This window comes from Amblyomma maculatum, chromosome 2 (genome assembly GCF_055883805.1).
Source record: "Amblyomma maculatum isolate TAMU_Amacu chromosome 2, ASM5588380v1, whole genome shotgun sequence".
Taxonomy (NCBI): domain Eukaryota; kingdom Metazoa; phylum Arthropoda; class Arachnida; order Ixodida; family Ixodidae; genus Amblyomma; species Amblyomma maculatum.
Genome location: NC_139345.1, coordinates 186,538,712 through 186,559,513, shown reverse-complemented (window position 1 = coordinate 186,559,513; position 20,802 = coordinate 186,538,712). Strand labels below are relative to the sequence as shown.

Genomic DNA, 20,802 nt, shown 5'->3' with positions numbered 1-20,802 from the left:
AGAGCTTTCGGATTATACCAGTTGGGAAACTTCGCTTCAAAACGTAACTAGTTTTTGCATGCATTTTCCTGAGGTCTATGAAATGTCGCGCCATCTAGAAGAGGTCAACAGAAGCTTTTTGCAAAGTCATTGTGTTTTGGAAATTACTCTTTTCTTTCTTCTTTTTTGTCTTAATATACTCTAGGCTGTTATTTCTAAAACATTTTGCTTACTGCATTCTTCAACTAATTTTATTTTCCAGGTACTTGCGCGTTTATCAATAATCTGAAAGTTTAAAGTTTAGACACTGTTTCCTTTAATGGCCGCTGGCGCCGCCACTATCCGTAGACACATTTTGATCACGCAAAACCGTTGTTTTTTGTACAGGGGCCTATGGGAAGTTTAGCAACTGGTAACATTACAGAGATCTGGGTAACGCCATCTGCTATGGCCAGTCGGGGAGTCATGACCAGATGTAACGTCATGATTACATCCTATCTGGTGATGTCTAATAACCGGAGCCGACGTCTTCATGACGTCCCAATCGTTCATAAGCGATAAATTCACCTGGCGATTCACGCATATACGAAGCTCACGCTGCCGGGCGTACGATCCAGGGGCCAGATCCCGCGACGGTTTCGTTCAGGAACTGGTTCCTTTCGCCGCTCCTAATTGGTTGCTGCGTCATGTCCGGTGTGACCCCCAAAACTTCCGGAAGCGGCTCCGCGCTTTTCGTCTACGTCACGGGGCGGGGCTACCGCTCCGAAAGGAACCTTTTTGCCGGCCGGCGCAGGAACCGCGACCTGCTTCGAGATGGAACCGCTCTGCGCTCGCTGTGGCGCCTCATGGCCGTAGTCGAGCGACGGCGCGCGCCGCGCAGCTGCTTGAGTACGGCCGTGGTATCCTTTTTTTTTTTTTTGTGTGTGTGTGTGTGTTTTTTTTTTTGGGGGGGGGCAGCGCTTTGCGGGTTCAGTAAACTGACACAGTAAAAAAAAAGAAAAACGAGACGACGCCTTCTACTTCTCAGGAGGTTTTGCGGCAACACTGGCTAAGGCTGCGTGCCGATCGCGAAGCGAAGTGGGGACGAAGGGGTATGCCGGGCTGCCGTCAGAAGCAAAGGTGCTCTACGCGCTTCGATCGCTACTTTGTGATCGGGAGCTCTCGGCCAACAGCAATGCGACCATTTGAATCCCGCAGCCGTAGAGAAAAATAATTCGCGTCCGTAAGTGCGGGCTGAGTTTTGTCTCCTTCTACATCAGCGGAAGGGGAGCAGACGGTGGCTGACTGGATCGAGTGCGGTCGGATTCCATGTGTCATCGGCTGCGTCCTACATTGAAAGCTATTCACGGAAAGGTCGCGAATACTCACGACGCTTGAGCGGCCGATAAGGCTACGGACGCTGCCCCGCTACATAGGCAGGCGCGGACGCGCCGGCGCGGTGCCGTTATCAAGCAGCTCGTTCGTACTCGCAACGGCGGCAGCAACTCCTCCGTCATAGAGCTAGCGTGATTCGGACTGCATACTACGGGCGTTGTAGACCTCGTTCTTAGGATATTTGCCACTCTGTGCGAAAGACAGAACTCATAAAAACTTCACAGCTAGCGAGGAAGCAGACGACGCCGCCGCGCGCGCAACACCATCTAGCGGCGAAGAAAGGTACTCATGAGCCAAGACAATTGCTTGGCAGTTGTTAACAGGATGCTTCTAAGAATATTTCAGTCTATTATTCACTAGTTTGCATTACTATGTAATTATTAGATTTATTTCGTGCTTAACACCACTTTAGTACAAGTATTTGGTACCAGAAAAAGCCACATGCTCGTGGTGGACATGGTGGACACGCCCACGCCAACGACATAGTGCCTAGGCACTATACCTACGATCTGGCGCCATCGCTGATTGGGCGCTGTCTTTCCCGTCCTCGCCGTGAGGTGGTGCCCGCTGCCTTGCTGACGTCAAATTGGCGTCATCTTGAAAGACAACGGTTCCCGAAAGGAACCTCCGCTGGTTACGGCCCCAGGCGTCCTTGCGGTGCCTTTCAATTGGCCCTTCGTCGAATCCAGCACCACAAAGCATACAGAAGCAGACGAGTAAAGCGGGAATAAGTGGAGTTTCAAACTGGTTTACAAGAAGAAAATAAGCAGTATTTATCACACTTCTCCGTCGACAAAAATAGATAAAAATGACGAATCACAAAGTATAATCACAGATAACTTAATTGAACCAAACGCAAATGTCGTTGTGTCATCAGTCTTACATAAAGCAAGAATAAGAGGAGTTTAAATCAAAGGCTTTCGCCTCACCGCACTTAAGTGGTCCAAAGTGCCCCCTAGGATAATTTTGGCTTTTGCTAAAGAGGTCATATCTTTTTTCTTTTTTTTTCGTTTTACTTCGACGAACAACGGACATATTACAAAGCACCTTCACTGCTCACCGTGCTTCGCCAGTGACTAACTTCGGGTAGTTATAAATATTAGACATCGCATTGAGTCATGACATTTCTTTTTTTTTTTTACCATACAAAAGGACATTTTTCTTGTTCAGGAACAACGCAGGCCAGGCATTATCGATGTTTGTCGACATTTCTTCCTTTATTCCCGTCATCCGTTCCCCAATCCTAAAGCGCTTTCGCAGGTGTGGTTCCGAGCGGTAATGTTGCGCCGCGTTGAATGTATTACTGAACTGTCTGTGCTCATTGGGTAACGGGCACAGAAAGAGGGTGGCCTCCTTGTGTCACACTACACCGAACGCCCGAATCTTGTGATATACACCTCAAATCATCATTGTGGAGCTGGCTGTGGCACCTCACTTCTCTAATGTTAAATTTTGTTGTAAAATTGCCTTTACCTCCTTTTGTAGGTCTTTTGAATACAGCCGTGACATATCACATCCAAGTAGTCCAGGCTGTATCCAGACTTAATCATAGTTAAACTCTTGCAACATTGCAGGGGAGCACGCAAAAGGCAAGGGCAGGGGCCACGCTTATTTTCGCAGATAGCTGGACAAGTTACAGACTTCTTTCCGTGGTTCTCTTTCTTTACTTTTCCTCCCTTTGTTTCCCTCCCTAGGAGTAGTGTAGCCTACTGGGCATCGCCTAGTTAAGCTGCCTGCCACTTTCTATATTTCTATTTCTCTCTTTTCTTTGATTTAGGATCTATTTGGCTCTCTGGCTTTGGTCAGTGTGGCTAAGTCACAAAGCTGCAGTTTTTGAAGTGTCCGTTGGAAGAGACTGGACACTTGGTTCACTAGCAAATGCAGCTTATTGCCTTCATGGGGCGAACAGTGGCCAGCAGGACACGCTTCCTTGTGACTATTGTGAACAGCCGGTCGCAGCTTTCGTTAAGCTGACATAATGCATCCACGCGAACAACGAGACGCAAAATAAAAGCTCTAGAAATTCGGCCCTAGTATTTTAATCATGCGAGGTCGACTTTTCATAAAATTGCTGCCATGAGCTGGAAGACAGGCATGCGAACAGTGTCGCGAAAAAATGAAGCTCTAACAAGGAGCGCACAATCTTTCGCTACTCAGAAATAGAGCGCCCTGAAAAGGCAGTAGAATACCGCCTATCGTGCGCAACTAAATTCTTCGCTGGCATTGGTACTTCGCCCAATTCCCCCCCCCCCCCCCTTTCGCTTTCTCCTCTGGCGGCTGTAAGTGCAGTCAGTGCCCCATCGTCAACGCTCCACTTAACTTGAAGCGGCGCCATATGGTTTCACACACGCAAGGCACACTCCAGTGCGGCAACGCCATATTAAAGGCGATGCAGCATCACTGGGGTCCCCTGGAAGTTCTGTTCGCTCAGAAAGGGCTTGAGTCAACAGTCACGCAGCTGTCACGTCCTTTCACAACATGCTGCGGTGTCTGTTCTAGCGCTGCTGCGATAAGGGGTTCCATATTCAACCAACAATAAAAAAGAGAGAAAAAAATACGGAACAGCGCGCTAAGGAAACGGGTGTTTCCTCAACGCGTGACGTAGGCGGTGGAAGTGGATGTAACCTCAGTGAATCAGGGACATCAGCATATCACTCGCACAATGCGACAGCGTTCGACACAAATGTCTCAATTATAAGAAATACATACGCGCCTACCCTCCTCTCCTTACCAGCATCATAACATCATTGAGCGAAAGAAATGAAAGATATGCTGCAATCGTGGTCGCGATAAATAATTAAGACTCGTGAAATTCTTTCGCTGCTTTTGCGATGCGCATAAGTCGCAATCTCATTAAGTCACTTGAATGCAATGAGCGAAGTTCTGTTGAATCGAGCGATAGGCGAGTTGGTTTTGAAATCTGAAGCGCACGAAGAGGGACAAGGACGGAGTAAGAGGCGTACACCAACACAGTGCTACCACGACTGAGATATTTATTGCACATATCTCACTAGCTAATGCAACTGAAACGTGAAAGCCATCGAAAAACAGCAGATGAGGCGTGTGTGAGCACCCCTTTATGTCATCAACAAAAAAAAATGTGTGTATCGGGGCCTAAAGTGCGTCATGGTGATGACCTTGCGTAGATTACTGTGTAATTTGCTTCGTTTTATTTTCGTTTCCTTTCATACCGCAGAGTTGATATACCTAGCGATATATGTGCAATAACTCCCTCAGTTGCACTAGCGTAGCGTCTGCGTCTGTATATGTCCCCTAATTGTTCTTTTTCATGCAGTCCAGATTTCAAAAGTAACGCAGTTAGCGACTTTTTCGTGGTCCATCTGACCTTGGAAATACCTCTGCGGTGATTTCGGAGAACAAAACGGGCAATAAATCTGATCAGGTTATACAACGTATATCTGAATGTTATCGAAGTGTTATGGAGCACACAAGGGTTCATTGCAGAGCCCACACAAGTTTCGCAAATCGCACGTCTGGGACTAGCCTACAGATGACAGGCTATTATTGACATCAACAGGGAAAAGAGACTGCAGCGGTGGCGGCTGCATGTCGTGACCAGCAAGTTGGCTGGAAAGGGGGACAGCCGCTTCATGAATAAAGTTCATTTTTGCTGTCTTTCTCAAGCAACGGACAGCGCCCCATTCCTCCTCAGTCCACCTTACAGCTTGGAATATGGAATAAAACTAAAGACAAAGCTAGTCGCACTGCTGGCGAAAGGGAGCTTCTTCCAGGAACCGCGAGGTGCAAAAAGTGTCCGTGCAAGAGCATTCCTGCGTCGGGTCCAGCTAAGTACCGGCGTTAACCTCTGTCGGCGTGACGACGGTCAGTCATAAAGGGGCGACGGCGTCCTGTAGGGAGTCGAGGGGCGCACAAACCGCGATAACGCCAAAAGAAAAGAAGCTTAACGTCCCCGTAAAGATTTCCCAACAGTTTATGCGCCTCCGGAGGCAATCCGGAGGGTCACGGCGTCAGGCGTGTCTATCATAATTGGTGCAATCCGTGCGCCACCGCACTTCGCTGCCTTCGTCAGCGTCGAGGAGCCAAGGAGTCGTCCGGCGCTGTGTCTTTTCAGCGCGCGAGCCTCACATCGTGTGGTCGCACGAGGCCTTCATCCTGAACTCGGCTCCGAGACTCCGCTGCTTGGATTGTGCCGTCTCTACCCCGCCGTGCCGAGATCTTTGTGTCGTCTACCGGCGACCACCGTCACTCGTGTTGCCAAGCCACGACGCGGCCGCGGATTCGGCGTTCTCTCCGCCGCAGTTGAGTCCCGCTGCGAGCGTTTCCCTCAGGGCCGTGACTGAGCGAGGAGGAAGAGCGGAGTCGTCTGTCGGCCGAGGTTTGGGTTCGCAGAGCGACGGTCCGTTCTCACGGCAGCACAACAACGGCGGTTCCTCTCGGCGCCGCCAGCGGGGCCTGCTGAGGCCATGGATCGCGAGCTCGAGATTCGGCAGCCGGCCAACCCGGTGGAGACGGCCAACTGTGTCTCCAAGCTGCTCTTCAGGTTGGTATTTCTGCTGTTTCTGAGTGCGGAACAGACTTCTCTCCCCCCCCCCCCCCCCCCCGCCTTCTTTTTTTTTAACTAAATATAACATCCCTTCCAGTCACCCTGTGCTTCTGTTTTGTTCGTCTCGTCTTCACATCGTTCGCGTCAGACTTAGGACCAGCCGCTTCCGCAGTTCCTTTTCCGACCTGACCGCTGCCGACAAGCGCGCCGGTTGCCTCCTTTTGCACGTGGCTGCTTTCTTCCCCGTCTGCGACCCCCAGACAGCGGGTTTCTCCCCGGCTGCCATACGTGTGGCCCATCTGTCAGCTACACTCCTCCTCTTCAGCCACCCTCTACCCTCTCTGCATTATAGTCGCACCGCAGCCTTCGGGGTTGCGAGCGAAAACATAGAAAAGCGAACGCACCGCTCCTCTCACCGCGGTTCCGTTCCGAGCCGCTCGCGGCGGCGTCCGCTGCTGTTCCCCTCTACTTCGCACGTGGCTGGCTCCTGGCGATAGCAGAGACGGGGGCGCGGTGTTTAACGGACGTAACGGACGTAACGGCCGATATTCCGGTTTTTTATTCTCTTATGTTGCCTTGAAAACTTTTCAATTCCTCAGGGATGTAATTAGAGACACTTGTGTTGCCGTGACAATCTTCGACGGACACCAAGGTTGTTCCCACCTGTTCCGTTATTTCGTGTAGCTGAGCTATCGGAGCTTGAACGTGAGCACTCTCTACTCTTTACGATGCGCTAACCTAGAGCTGCCTGCCCCGATCCTCCGAAACCAGCAGGAATAATGGGGAAGTCTCCGACGAGGAATGCCACTTCGAGATTAATTTTATGATCAAAGTTTGGTTTGTTTCCCGACGATCCCGGTCCTGGGAACCTGCTGTCGAGCGCCCTTACCACTGAGTCGCTGAGGAGGGAGATGTCATCTGAATGTAGCTTTCCTCTTTAACGAATAGCCATAAGAAGAAGAAGGGAAAAGTCTGTTTCGGGGCACTAGTTCTGATCTGCTTTCGCTTGTGATTTATACCAAATTCTGGAGTGATTGTGACGCAGTCCGCATCGCTCGTTTGGGTAACGCGGATACACTGAATGATTGTTGATACGGTATCACATGATGAATATCCATCAGGGTCGAGGCACCAGAGAGAAAGTTATCCCCGCTACTCTGCGGTAAGAGCTCAGGACTGCATAGTAGCCATGCACAGATAACAACGCAACACATGCATAGACCTGACGAGGTCTAGGGCAGTTTGAAACTTTCCACGTACTGTATAAAATTAGTCCTGTGCATTTCTGTACTGCGATGACCGTATGTAGTTGTATTGGGGCCTGGTCATCGCCTTTCGAGCACTGAGTATGCTGCTGCAAAACCTCTGCGTTCATCGCCTGTGCCCCGTGGCAATGTTTATCTGCTGCGTGGTAATAATTACATAGAATGCGCTGTCATGTGTCTTGTGATTGAGAAGAAAATACAAGAGGCGGTCAGTGGCGGTACAATGCTCTTCCCGCCTCTGTGCAGAACGGGGCTGAGGAAGAAAGTACTCTGCAACTCGTACTAGCGCGGCACAAGTATGCTTATATCAGCAAGTTTTAAAAATACATTTGCCCGACTCTGCTCACAATGCAGTGCAACTGAAAAATGTTCAAGAGCACTATGGGTAGTCCTGTAACTTGGGCGTGTGCATTTTTGTTTTTGTTTCTTTATCACGCAAGCTTGCCATAAGGCATATTATAAAAAACCCATGTAAATTATTTTCCGTAAGGAACTGGAGAAGGCGCCTGCGCTTATTGTTGCGCGGTCCAATTTTCGGTAACTATTGCGACTATACGCTTCCCACGTTATTTGCTATTATTAATTAGTAAGCACTGTTCTAAGGGGAATGGGTTTCACATGCACTAAGGTCAGTAACCACTTCGCCGTCTATCTGCGGCGGCAGCTCTCGTTACGGTAGTCGCTGGCTGAGGCCAAAGTGGACTCGTGGCCGCGCTTCGGCAGATAAATGTTACATGACCAGCTGGGCATTCACTGAGATCTCAAAGCAACTTGTTCGCATCGGCCCAGGCCTCTTCTTCTAACCCGCGCACGTCATAGTTGACATGCTGGAGTTCGCAAGTACGAAGCCTGGTGGCCCATCGTGTTGTCTCGCTGCTTTCTTCCGTATTTGTGGGTCGTGGGAAGTTTAGAATTCAAGTTAAGCAATACTAGCTTTTGCGAGAAAATGTCCCGCATGGAAATAAGACGGCTGGCGAATGCAATAGCGCCCTCACTAATGCTATCACTTGTTGCGTTCTTGAAAATCGAGAAATAGCTAATGTTGTCCTTCCTAGACGCAGCTGTGACAGTAACCTCTTTGGCCAAGTAATGAAATACCTAAAATGTGTCGATTAAAGTCGGTTATGGATAATGTTTTGCATTTAACCTGATCCTACATTACGTTAATGGATAATGTTTTTCATTTAGTCTGTGATCAGATCATTACGTCAAGTAACATGATGTAATGGCGTCTAGAAAAGTACGGTTGTTTTTACTGATCCATAAGGAAAGTTACGTCCTATATTTACCTTAAGCAGACTTAAATCTCGACTTCACGTGGAATTGGTTTTTATGATGAATCACATCTCCTTTGTTATTATTCTTGGCTTATAACTTTAGGCTTTAACCTATGTTCATAAGCTGCCAAGAACGAATGTGACAGGAAATAAAACTCGGTCTACAACAACATATTGCCGCGTCCTAATTAAAACGAAAGTGCTTTTGCTCAACACACATATTTTAGGCGCTTGGAAACGGTGAGAAATGAATAAGCACTGTCATGATCGGCGGCTATTCTTTAAGCAAGATTCGATTCGTGAGAACTGTCTTTATTTCTCGGGGGTTAAGCAACACGATCGTTTACTTCCGAACGGCTATCACAGACGTAATGCGCATGAACCTACGGGTAGGGAAATCCTTCAGTGAACTTTCTTGCAGGCAAGTGAGTGTTTTGTTTTTGCCGGCCAAATATCAACGCCGCCCGAACGAAGTATACATTCGACTTCACGACAAAATTTGGATGGTGTTTTGCCGAGCTTCCTTTATAAACTCGCGTGCTACAGCTTCTTGTGCATAAAGCTAGCCGATCATCTTTGCGTATTTAAGTGCAGTGATTCTTGCCAGATCTCAGGCATGACATAGAGCAAAGCCCAGCCGCACGTGTGTTGATTCCGCGAAGAGCTTGGACTCGTTTATTCCTTAAATGAGACACGTATTGGCTTTAGTGCGTCCCTTGCCGCTTCAACGGTAGCCCCGTTCTCCAGAAAGTCTGGTGTCGACCGGCACTGTGAACGAGGAATCTCTGGCACGCCCCTGGTAAGTTGCAGTTGGGAAGTGACAAGCCGAGCGCTGATTGCTTGTTGGGTTGTGTGACGTCATATGGCCGGATTCAGGGAGTTCTTTTGAGATTTGAGGGTTAAACGGAAATTGAACCTCGGATCTTTGCATCCCGATTGAAGCATTCACATGCAACGCATGCGTGTTCGAACTCCTTGTATAGGCGCGACTTCATATCGATGTCCGTGGCGTTCCAAATAATGTGGTAGCTCAGGTTCTACGCCAATCAATGTATGTGGGATATAACAGAGGTACTAACTAAAATGATTTATTCATGATCAACCGAGTTACAACGTGCATATAGACGAACGAGGGTCCGCGAGGGGGACCATTATAATGCCGAGTCATGCTCTTAAAGTTGAACTTATGTGCCACATAACATGGAAATATCACTAAGAAAGAGGGACACGGGCTGAAAATTTTATAGAGTGAATTCATGCATTATTTATTTATTTATTTATTTATTTATTTATTTATTTATTTATTTATTTATTTATTTATTTATTTATTTATTTGTTAGGACCTAAAGGATTCCCAGGTGGGTCTTTACATCCTCAATATCGTAGCTTCTCTGCTTATGCATAGCTGCTACCTTCCATACGAGCACGTATATTCGCTTGTGGAAAACACGGAGCTGAAGCATCACTGGCTGGATGACTGACGTAAGGCAACGCCCTGGTACGCAGCCTAAGAAAGTAAAAAAAAAAAAGAGGGAAAAAGACAAAACACAGCTCTGAACTAACATCTGGCATTTATTTGACGTGCTGCGCATACAAATACAGGTGGAGGACCGAAAATGATGAAAACCACCGCACCGAGCACGCTCGTGCGCAAAGAACCCCGCAGGACAACGGCTAGGCCATACAGTTCAGGAAACGAAGTTCTTTTCCCGATAAATATATTGGCAGCTCATTTAAATAGCTAATACCCGGCTTCTTGATCTTTGTTGCCTGATTTGTTTCTCAATACAGCTTGTCTTAAAGGGGCAGTAAAGAGAAAACTGAAGTGTGCTTGCGTCGGCAGAATGCCAGTTTCTGGTTGCAAAAACGCCACTCTTACTGGAAGCAGAGCTGTTATAGGGTAGTAAAGAGGAAGAACAGGAATACAGGTATCGCCGCTACAGCCGAAACGGCCGAGGCCCGCATCTACAAAGCATGTGACGCGCAAGGGATCCCGGAGGCTGGCAATTGCGAATTACGTTCACCGTTTGAATGCGGTCGTAGGTTTTGTCTCGAATATGATAACATGCTTGTATCACACGTAAACGACGGCGAAAAGAAAAGGTAAATGTTGCAAGGCAAATATAAAAATACTGTTACGCCCTTAGCGTCGCGACAGAGACGTTCTAGCCGGTTCAGTACGCCAGGTACACACGGCCAGCGGGTAGCAACACAGATGCCACAAGACAAATGTCGAACGGCCGTGCTCTGCTTGAGACCAAGTCCGTAACGCTATACTCATTTCGTTCACTCGTCGGTAGATGCCGGCAGTCTCTCAGCTAACATAAAGTCCCTTGATAGCTAACATAAGCTAACACGGCTCTACAGGCGTCCACTTCAGTTTCTGTTATGTTCCGGCTCAGGCACTTCGTGCGTGCTCGTATAGTTTGGTTTCGGCCTGCGGGGCCTGAAATACGAGCTCGGAGCCGGCTACCCTAAGTGCGTATCGAATGAAGATCATGACTCGGCACGCACCTGCGAAGTATTCTGCGGTCCCCGCGCGCCAGCAATCACGGAGTCTCCTTTTGCGTCATAGTGCGTGTCATCCTACCCTACTACGTAGTAGGAGAAAAGAGTTTGAATTCGACCGGCTGGAACAAAAAAAAACCTCAACTTCTTATCGCAATATCTCAGCAATAATTCGATGTTTTGCTGCCGAGTATGCGGCGACAGTGTCACCAAATCCCGTGTATTAAATTTTGAATGCATATTTGGGTGTCTTTAGTGTCCCTTTAAGCTTAAGCTTGTCTTTGTTTCTTGCTAGAACTCGGGAAGTTTTGAACTGCGCAATGACCTGGCAGTCGTGGCATTGGATGATATGGTTTTGGGAATCCGCATTTTAAACATTACTGCTGCGCTGCCTGACCATGCTGTTTAGGAAGTGTTTCATGTGGCCAATGCAAACACTTTACATTGTAGAGGGACTGAATACGCAATAAGTTTCTGAAACTTTCTATATATCTACCTATGCGTTCATGCTTTCTCAAGTATTCGGGGACTGATTTTTCAGTGTCCCTTGCACGCATGCACAAACTTGCTCACTCTTATGGAGCCGGAAAAACAACGTCCACACCCACTGTCTTTCAAAATGTTTTCAAATTATGTGTGATTTTATGAACATAAGAAATGACAGCTACTCTCTATCTTGTAATGCGTTGACATTAAGGGCAGGGCAATATTTTATTCTTTTACACTCTCAAAAGAAAGAACGTGAAGTGGATAGCCGTGAAGCAGACAGCCTATCCTGACTTAAAGTTGTTCTCTTAGTCACGTCCCGAAATTTTGTTGGTTTAACGCGGGTACTCCTACTAATTTCCATACGCACATAGTTTCGTGATAAGGGGATGTTCGCATTTTTTTTTGCAGTTTTGTTGCACTGTTGATTACACGGGATCATTCCAAACGTTCAAGCATGCAACCGAAGGTTTGTACTATGTATTCTTTATTAGTGCACCTTTTTGTTTTAAATGCCGCCGCTCATATTTTTGGGGCTTAAGCCAAGAAAAGAAGAAAAAGGAAAAAACGGTAACTTAAATCAACAAGTAGTGTTTCATTGGCATTTTTCATTGCATTTTCCGCTTTATGGTACGAACTAGCTTATAACTGAGGTAGGGAATGAAAATTTTGCATGGGGGGTGACGATGGATCGCCAGAATACCAAACTGCGCGTCGATGGCAATTGTGATGTCTCTGGCAATGACTGACTGCAATGAGTCAGTCATTTTTCAGCACCGAATATCATTGCTCTAGCTGTGGATATGCTGCAACCCTCGGCATAACCAATTCCTGTAGGAAGCAATTTACCGTAACTACTCGTTACCAATCGTCTAAGCACACAGAAGCCTATCACTCTAGCTGGGTAACGACAAACATTGTCACTGATTCACTAATTGCTTTCTTGATCTATATCTGCTCTGCTCTGAAAGCACCCGAAAACGAGAAGAACCCTTGCGTTATGTTTTGCGTTTTCCAAATAGCGTCAAGAAAGATAAGAAGAGAGGAGAGCAGGGAGATATACTTCGCCTTTCGTGCAAATATTAAAATAGGGAAAGGAGTGTCTTTCATTTTTTAAGGGTGCATCTTTTATTCGTGACTTCCGGAAGTACCAGTAATCAAGACATCGGTAACTGCGTACGTAGAAAATACCAAAAATTAACATGTTTGCCTTCGCGATGGATTGAGCCGAGCGAGCCAACCGAACTTATGACCTTACATTTACTTTATCTATCCGGTCGGCGTAGGAAGGAAAAGCGACCTATGGCGCCTGACGCCTATATTCTTGGAAGACATCCGCCGACTGAGTCGCGTGCGGAAGAGGGTGCCCTCTTTCGTCATGCCGATCCGGTCGGGGGGTTCTAACAAGATCGTTACACCAAGCCTGTGACAATGGACCGAGAAATTCCGTGGCCCGTTTACGCAATGTGGTGCTTTAATCTTTGTCGTTACCGCTTGCTTGGCGGCAACTGGAGGAAACGAACAAGAAGAGAGCGATAATACAACTGAAAACAAGCGGCAAACGGGTGCCAGCGTCGTTGGGCGCAGGAATTTTGAGTACTCAGCGCAGTGACGAATCAATCATGGTCTTTGTTCAACTTAACGCGTGTATATTAAGTTTTAAATGCTGTTGAGCGTAAGTGCAGTGGAGGTTCGGACTGCCGATGTTGCGGCAGACCTAATGGAACTGATTCCAGCTTCCGGGTCACGTGAGGACGGTCTATGATGCTGCTGAAAGAATTAAAAGATGCGCTTATTCTTGCATCTCACATTTTGGACGCCACTGACATAGTTTATTCTACTGAAGTACGACGCGACCGGAAAGTAAGGCCGAGTACATGGCTTGAAACTTGCTGTGTAAATCTTATCGCATAATCGCATATACCCGAAAGGGTGACACCTGTGCACATGAGGAATCATTTCATTTCTTGCTTTTTATTTTCTCCGTTTATTTTTAGTTTTTTTTTTCTGTTAGCAGAGTGCATACTTCATGATTTTTTATTTTTCTCATCAGGAGGCCAGGGTCAAGCGTCATTATTATTATTAATATTAATATTATTTTTTTCTTGCAATGCAAGGACAGAAAACACCAGTTGTGAGGCTGCCCCTAATCGTTCGTGTTGTCTTCTCTACTTATGTGTAAGCCTATTTAAGCTTTCCAGCGTAGCTCTCGTAAGAAATCTACCGAGCAGCCTAGATCACCAGCACTTCTAAAAAGAAGGTAACGGGCTTAGTGTTTAACATAAGGGTTGCTTGTCGCCAGTAGAACCTGAGCATTGTTGCCATGGACGGAGGCTTGTGTTTCATCAACTAGGGACAGAAGGAAAAAAATAGTTCATCTTTACTTCCATTCCTGCGCTCAAATATCATGTTTCTGGCATTCCTGTTTCAGCACACTCCTATTATGTCGAATGAATGAATGAATGAATGAATGAATGAATGAATGAATGAATGAATGAATGAATGAATGAATGAATGAATGAATGGGATGCTTAAGTTGAGAGTTGACTTGGTAGCCTCGCCGTTGTTGTCATGTTATCATTTTAACTAACGTAGGGCTGTTTATTAACGTTATTAGCGAGGACTGAGAAGTATAGGAGTGAGTGGTAGTGCGAAGTAGTGCTACCTAGGTAGTGCTCATCAGTAGCCCTAATTAGTGGTCCTAACTCTAAGTGCTGCTTCTGGTTTGTGCCCGATCTCATACTTATACCTCTTACCTAGGTATGAGGCGGTGGCAAAATACCTCTATTATACTGTACAGAATCTCCTCACTGGTTATACTCCAATCTTCCAACGCAAATGAGAATAGTGCGATTCCAGCTTCATCACTCGTTTCTTTCCGACAAGAGAGTTTTTCTTTCCTAGACACACTTAGCAGCGGTTGCTGAATGACATCTCATCATGTATCTTAATCATGTACGTTAATCATGTACCTTAATCACCAATCAAAAAATGTCGTTGTCACGACAATGGAGTTTTCGGCGAACTTGTGCTACAACGCATACAAAAATTCTGCTTTTGAGGAATGCAAAATGCACAAGAACTGTCACTGCTCGCTGGACGCTTCGGTAGCATCCGGGAGGTAGTAAAAAAGGGAGAAGGGGGAGGGGGAGAGGGAAAATAAGAGAGAATAAAATGCCATATTGGGGAGCTATGAAGAAATTTCGACTGTCTAAGTAAGTTAAACCTGCAGATATACCGTGGTGTGCTCGAGCGCCTTTGATTATGCCTCGGTCCAAACGGCGCGGCCGAATTCTTTCAGCCCAGAAAGAATATGAGTGCGGCGTCAGCTCCACTTTGTGTGTAGGTGCAGTTGCAGATAACCCTCACGAGTGGTTCAGGGCAGCCTAGGTTGTGAATGCAGTTGCTATTTCTTCCGTGCGTAGAGATTTAAAAGCCCTGCAAAGAATCCAGGTGGTCAAGATGAAGCTAGAGCCGTTCCTCACACATCAGTTTTTCGTAAGAGGCTAAAAATCTTCTGACAAGGTCGTTCCGCATGGCCCGCTCTCTTTGTTCTCCGCTTCGACGCCCTGTAACTGGCCCGCTGGGTGGGTCATCTACGCATTGTAGGGTGCAGCATGTCCCACGTGCACACAACTGATGAAACGGCAGCATTCAGAATGGCTCGACATAGTGAATAGAAACATTCCTAAGCCGTTCTGAGCACTGGCTTTGTAGAACGCGGGTTAAACATTGCTACCAATTACTTCTTAAAACACCTAGAATTAGATTCTATTATACGCTTTGGGGGTATGAAAAAAATTACATTGTAATCGAGAATTATATCTAGAAGAAATGCTGCTTTCCGATGACTGATTAATAAAGGCGTAAAGTTGAAAAAGATTCCAAATTCTCTAACCTCCAGCTTTCCCCGAATAGCCCTCATCGGGTTTGATACCCGCTCTTGTTAAAACACTGAGAACACCAGTGGAAAAACTGCGAGCAGTAAAATACTCTTGAAATGTTTATCTGAAAGTTGATAGTATTCAACATGCAAATATTTTGTTAACGTAGCTGTGCCTGGGCTGTACTTGTAGGCAATGGGAGAATTGTGTCCCGCTGACGTATGAAGAGTGAGCGAGCTTGTCGTTGGAGCGTTTTCGAAAAATAATGGTTATTTGGGACATGGTATGCATTTAGATGGCGAAAGAAGCCAGTGGAATGGCTCTATGGTAAGCTGAAGCTGAGGGCTTCGCGTGTCAGTTATTGCAATAATTTCCACCGTCTTGTACATAGCCAAATCCCGAGTCCTGCTATTTCTGCTTTCAATATTTTACTTCTTTCATTTCCTCCCCACGGTATAGTGCATACAACCAGACAGAGGTCCTGTAAACCTCCTTGCTTTTACGTTCTGGGCTGTTCTCACGGAGAGCTTATTCAGGTGTTCTTACTACAGATAAAATGCAGTTGGTAAGCAAGAGCGTAGCCTGTTAGGATATTAAACTTTGCTTTGTTTATGGAAACAGACGTACGGGTTAGTGCAATACTCTTGAGAATTATTTTTTATAGGATAAAGAAATTTTACCTCTGTCGTCAACTTGACTTCCGATTTAACCATGCCCGTATGGGGGTGCGGAGTTGTGACATAGAGAGCAAATTACACAATAATTATAATTTCCCGGCAGCGGATAACAGAAGCGGCAGTGTTACTTGCGTTGACACATAATCTTGTCAGTTGTAGACTGTTTCGCGGGACAGTGGTCACGTCCCCCGTTTAGCCAACTTTACCACCCGAAATCTCCGCAGAAGCGGCTCACTGACTACTTCCCTCAAAGTGTATCTTGTATTCCTTTTTTTTGTTATCTGCGAGGTCACTTTCTGCTGGCATCAGCGAGGGGGCTGGTGGCTGTCTGGCAATAGGCGATATACTGGCAAGGACAATGGGTGCATGCGAAGCCATGTTTAGCTCTTCATTTTCTTATAGTTTCAGGAGCGATACCAGTCCCTACAAACTTATATGGCCAAACGAGGCACATCTTTTCTTATATTGCGCGAGCATTCAGAAAAACAGAAAAGATGTTCGCGTTTACAACACCATCTTTTGATATGGCCAATTTTGCCTTGCATTATTAGTTCTTAATGATATCTTTATTGTAACATCAGTGCATATTCGAAACACGCGTTTGTTAGTCATACGAATGAAAACGTATTCCACTAGCGGCCCTAATGACGCTCTTGGTGCCAAATAACAATCGGGCCCTTTGCTTTGCCTGTCTTCCTGGCGTGCACAGGAACCTGCGTACGAACACCTAGGAATAAAAATTCGTTTTATGGATTTAAATGCATTTCTGTACTCCCACCATCGAAGCAACCTCCTCGCCAAATTTATCTTCATTTGGACCTTCCCCTAATTGGTCATCATTATGTGAAGGTGGGGTGTTCGAAAGTTCCTTGCGAGGTCAGTTGTAGCGACGCCATCCCCTTGTCGACCAACAAGGATTTTTCCCTACCGCCATCTACAGTGGCGGCGGCTTTTCGACTGAGCGAGCTCTGTGCACGCTATCGCGTAAATAACTGGAGGGCACAAACTCTGCCCTTACGGGTATGACGCCGCAGCATTAACAGCTCCTATCAGCGGCTTCGCTTGCGGACTCGCACACTCTTGTAAACTATAACGTTATATCATGACGTAAGTACAGAATCGCAGACACGTGCATGGGCAGCTTACGGCAAACGTGTCCCTCGGGGTCCATAGGTCCTGGTTTTATCTCCAAGCAGCACCATCTCATTTTTTCTTCAGCGCACGCAAATTATTTCCTATTCTTCCACCTCTTCTTCCCTGTATTCTTCCATGTATGTCTGAGTCATGTTACGACCTTAGGCTAGAAAGTGTACATGGAGCTGCGGCTGTGTTCATCCGCAAGAAATGTAGAGAACTGAAAGCCCAGCAGAAAGGATCAGGTATATCGAACTTGGCACTTAAATCAAGATGTAATTAATACCGATTAAGGTACCGATACCTCATATACAACCAGATCCAAATGAACTATCATAATTTCACTAACGTTTGGACCTCAAGTACAAGCTAACGTTTTGATAATGGTAAATTGATCCAAAGAGTATGCCACTTTAATCAATACTTCACCCACCGGGGTGGCGCAATGGTTACGGCGCTCGACTGCTGTGCCCAATGATGCGGGATCGAATCCCGGTCGCGGAGGCCGCTTTTCGACGAGAGCAAAAAGCAATGCTCCCGCGTGCTGTGCGATGTCAGTGCAAGCGAAAGAACCCCAGGTGGTCGAAATTTCCGAACACCTTCACTATGGCGTCTCTCATAGCCTGAGCCACTTTTGGACGTTAAACACTACAAACCAAACCACCATGATGCTTATAGTGCGGTTTGAACTCTGTGCTGCTTAGAGTCAAGCGACCCGCAGTATTGTTAAATCAAAAATACTCCGTCACATTTTATGTTACTGCCTTACCAAGCCCTAAACTCTGCCATAATAAACATATGAACCGGCTTACGATGCATCTGCACTTTTCTTTCAAGGAGATAATGATATTTGCTTTAGCCAAGTCAGCTGAACTGAATATTGTAATGTTCAAACAGTGTTCTCTTACTTGGATCATTATCTGACACAATATGATCAGGTCGTCGCGTCACCAAAGTCATAGCGCATGTGAGGGCTCATATCCCTGATAATTAAGGTTCATACCTCCGCGCGCTCATTTCAGCGGTTACAGCTCGGTCATTCCTTGTGCTCGTTTCTTTTTCCTTTACGATCCCCTTCTTTGCAATTTCTTTGGTTGCAGTAATATTCATTGTGCTCAAGGAAAGCACCTTACTCGCTCCTCGAAGTGGAAAGCGGGACTTAATTGCGGAGCTGTCGCAGCTGGAGTTCTTCGAAAAAAAAAAATGTATGCAGACAGCAAAGTCGTTGCAACGTTGCAGACCTATGTGGCACGCACGTATTTCGTCCCTTCCCTTCCGACGGTTTAAAGCGGCCGAATACTAAGGGCCCATCCGCTGGACAGAGTAATTATGTAGCTCGTGGTATAAGCGTCATAGCAGAATGGCAACGCGACCATGCCATCTCGTCATACCCATTGCACGACCATTGCGCACACGCTGTAACAACGCCCTCCTGTCCACTGTCAGCTCCGGACCGCGCTGATCGTGGACCGCTTAGAGACCACTACTCACCTCTGTCGGCGGGAAGCTGTTGATGCAGAGGACCGGGTTATCTAAAAGAACCGCAAATAAGGCCTACTCGTAAATGGAGGGTTATCTTTATTGTCGGGCGTGGCCGTCTGCTGCGCAAAATCTCGCATGCGTATAACTGACCGGTGATTCCACGCTGGTAGTACCCTGGCTTTCAGGTTATCTTGCCACTGTAACCCGCCTGCGTGGGAGCTGTGATGGCCTCTGTTTGTAGTTGCAGCCTTTATCTCAAATGAGGTGCTATGAAAAAGATAAGCTCTTTGACGTCCTGGGGGGTTCTTGTACCGCCGCTGATATAATGGACGTCCGCCTTGGCGCAAAACCGAAGCGTGTGGCCGCCAGCGCGAGGAAAAATTCCCGGCTAGCCAATCCGTTCTAGTGGAAACCTCGGAGCCACACAAAGGGACACATTTATATTTGTGCAAGGTCGTAACCGCGTCTTGTGTGCGATATGACTTTGACTAAAGTGCCGTTCCGGGAAGGACAACGACCGCAAAGGCCGTAGCACCGTGCATGAAGTTTTGATTTTTTTTTTATAATCGGCACGTATGCCGTAAGCACTAAAATGGCAAAACAACGCGGCAGTACCGGGTCGTTCCTCGTAAACCTTGCACTTAGAAGCCAGGTCTCGGAAAAACGGCGTTCTAGATTCCTTCCCCATGCGCACAAAACTGCACAGTTCCGCTGCGCAGATAGGGTCCATGCCATAGACGCAGTCATTAAAATGTGTCTCGTGGTATAGCATCCGGGTCGATCCCTGGTGCTGCTAGATACCCACCGGTTTCTCAATGGTACAAATTTCCCCGGCCTGATGATTGTCTGGGGAGAAATGGTTGGGCAAGGAGTCCTCGTCCAAAACGGCCACATATGGCTTTTAGCCGCACTAGGTCGACTTGTGCTTGTTCAATGGCGAAACGAATCCTTGACTCATATACGTAACTTTTCTCTGTGTTGGTATGTACCCAATTCGTGGGGTACCTACACACACTCAATTTCACAAGCTGTTTGCATCAATACGGAAGGTGGGGTGGCCACTCAGGATAGCGGGCACTACATGTCTGCCTTTTGCATAATTAACAGAAGGGAGATTATCAAGACAAGGAAAGAAACAGGCATACGACACGCTATCAACTGAAGCTTTATCCGCGAAGAAATGTGCTTATAATGCTCTAACCAGCATGCGCAGGCACAGAAAGCCAAGAGAAAAGAAGAAAATCAATCAAAAAGAACGCGAACTGCGAAAACAACAAGCCGAACGCGTGGGATACCCTCTTTAGTCCGCAAGACTTTCAACGTGGTATATTCTTTCAGTCGGGTGTAACCCGAGCGAGGGCTTGGCGACACATGGGATGCCCGACTTAGGATTGTGTTCGTATACGCCCCTGTCGAAGACGGTGTAAGAATGTGGAACCAACATAATCTTGCGTGTGTCGTTCTGATTTGCTTATGCTGGTCCCTAGTTAGGGTATACCCTGTCGAATAACCTGTATGGAAACACATCTGCTGAGGCCACCAGAGCGATCGTCGATTGCAAGAGACTAGGAAGTGTATCGAGGCCGAATGAACGCCACGAATTCTGCACTACTGCTGAGCAGAGCAGCTTGAAGGCGATAGTTGTGCACCTCGGCCGGTATAAGTAATTAAACGACGTGCGTTGTTGCTAAGTTTGATCACGCTTACTCCATGTGAAGTGCATTGCTGTGATTCATCGTGATCGATGGTGTTGATGCCTCTGCTTCTAAATGAATGGTTTGCTTGGGTTTATATATACGTTCATACCGTTCCAAAGCGATCAAACTTTGACTGACGCCGCAGTGGAAGGCTTTGGAGTAATTTCGACTACCCGGGGTTCTTTGACGTGCAGTGACATCGCACACCACAAGGGTGTCCAGCTTTCCGCCTCCATCGAAAAGCGACCGCCGTGGCCGGGATGCTGCTGCTGATCCAAGCTTTTCATGTGTCGCTTCCGTCGATCGATTCCGAACACTTTTGTAGCTTGCGCATGCGTCCCTCAGATTGACTCCGGGCAGTCCGTGTTTTCATCGAGGCGTAGTAGCAACGTCACTTTGTCGGACACCGTCCGACTGCAGTTAATTATTACCCACTTGCTTTGATATCCTCTTACGAGTATTTCGGCTTCTTTACCTGTCATTTTTCTGAACTTGCAACAAAATTTCAGTAGAC

General features: G+C 46.9%; 1 protein-coding gene across 1 annotated transcript in view; it reads left to right on the top strand.

Annotated features, from left to right (window-relative positions):
* The first annotated feature begins 5,393 nt into the window (after positions 1–5,393).
* LOC146200614 (ATP-binding cassette sub-family C member 4-like) overlaps positions 5,394–20,802 on the top strand; it is a 93,834-nt gene continuing 78,425 nt past the window's right edge. Inside the window, exon 1 of the mRNA XM_084595575.1 lies at positions 5,394–5,875. Coding sequence (XP_084451701.1) covers positions 5,799–5,875 — 77 coding nt within the window. The 5' untranslated portion in view covers positions 5,394–5,798. The remainder of the gene's footprint in view (positions 5,876–20,802) is intronic.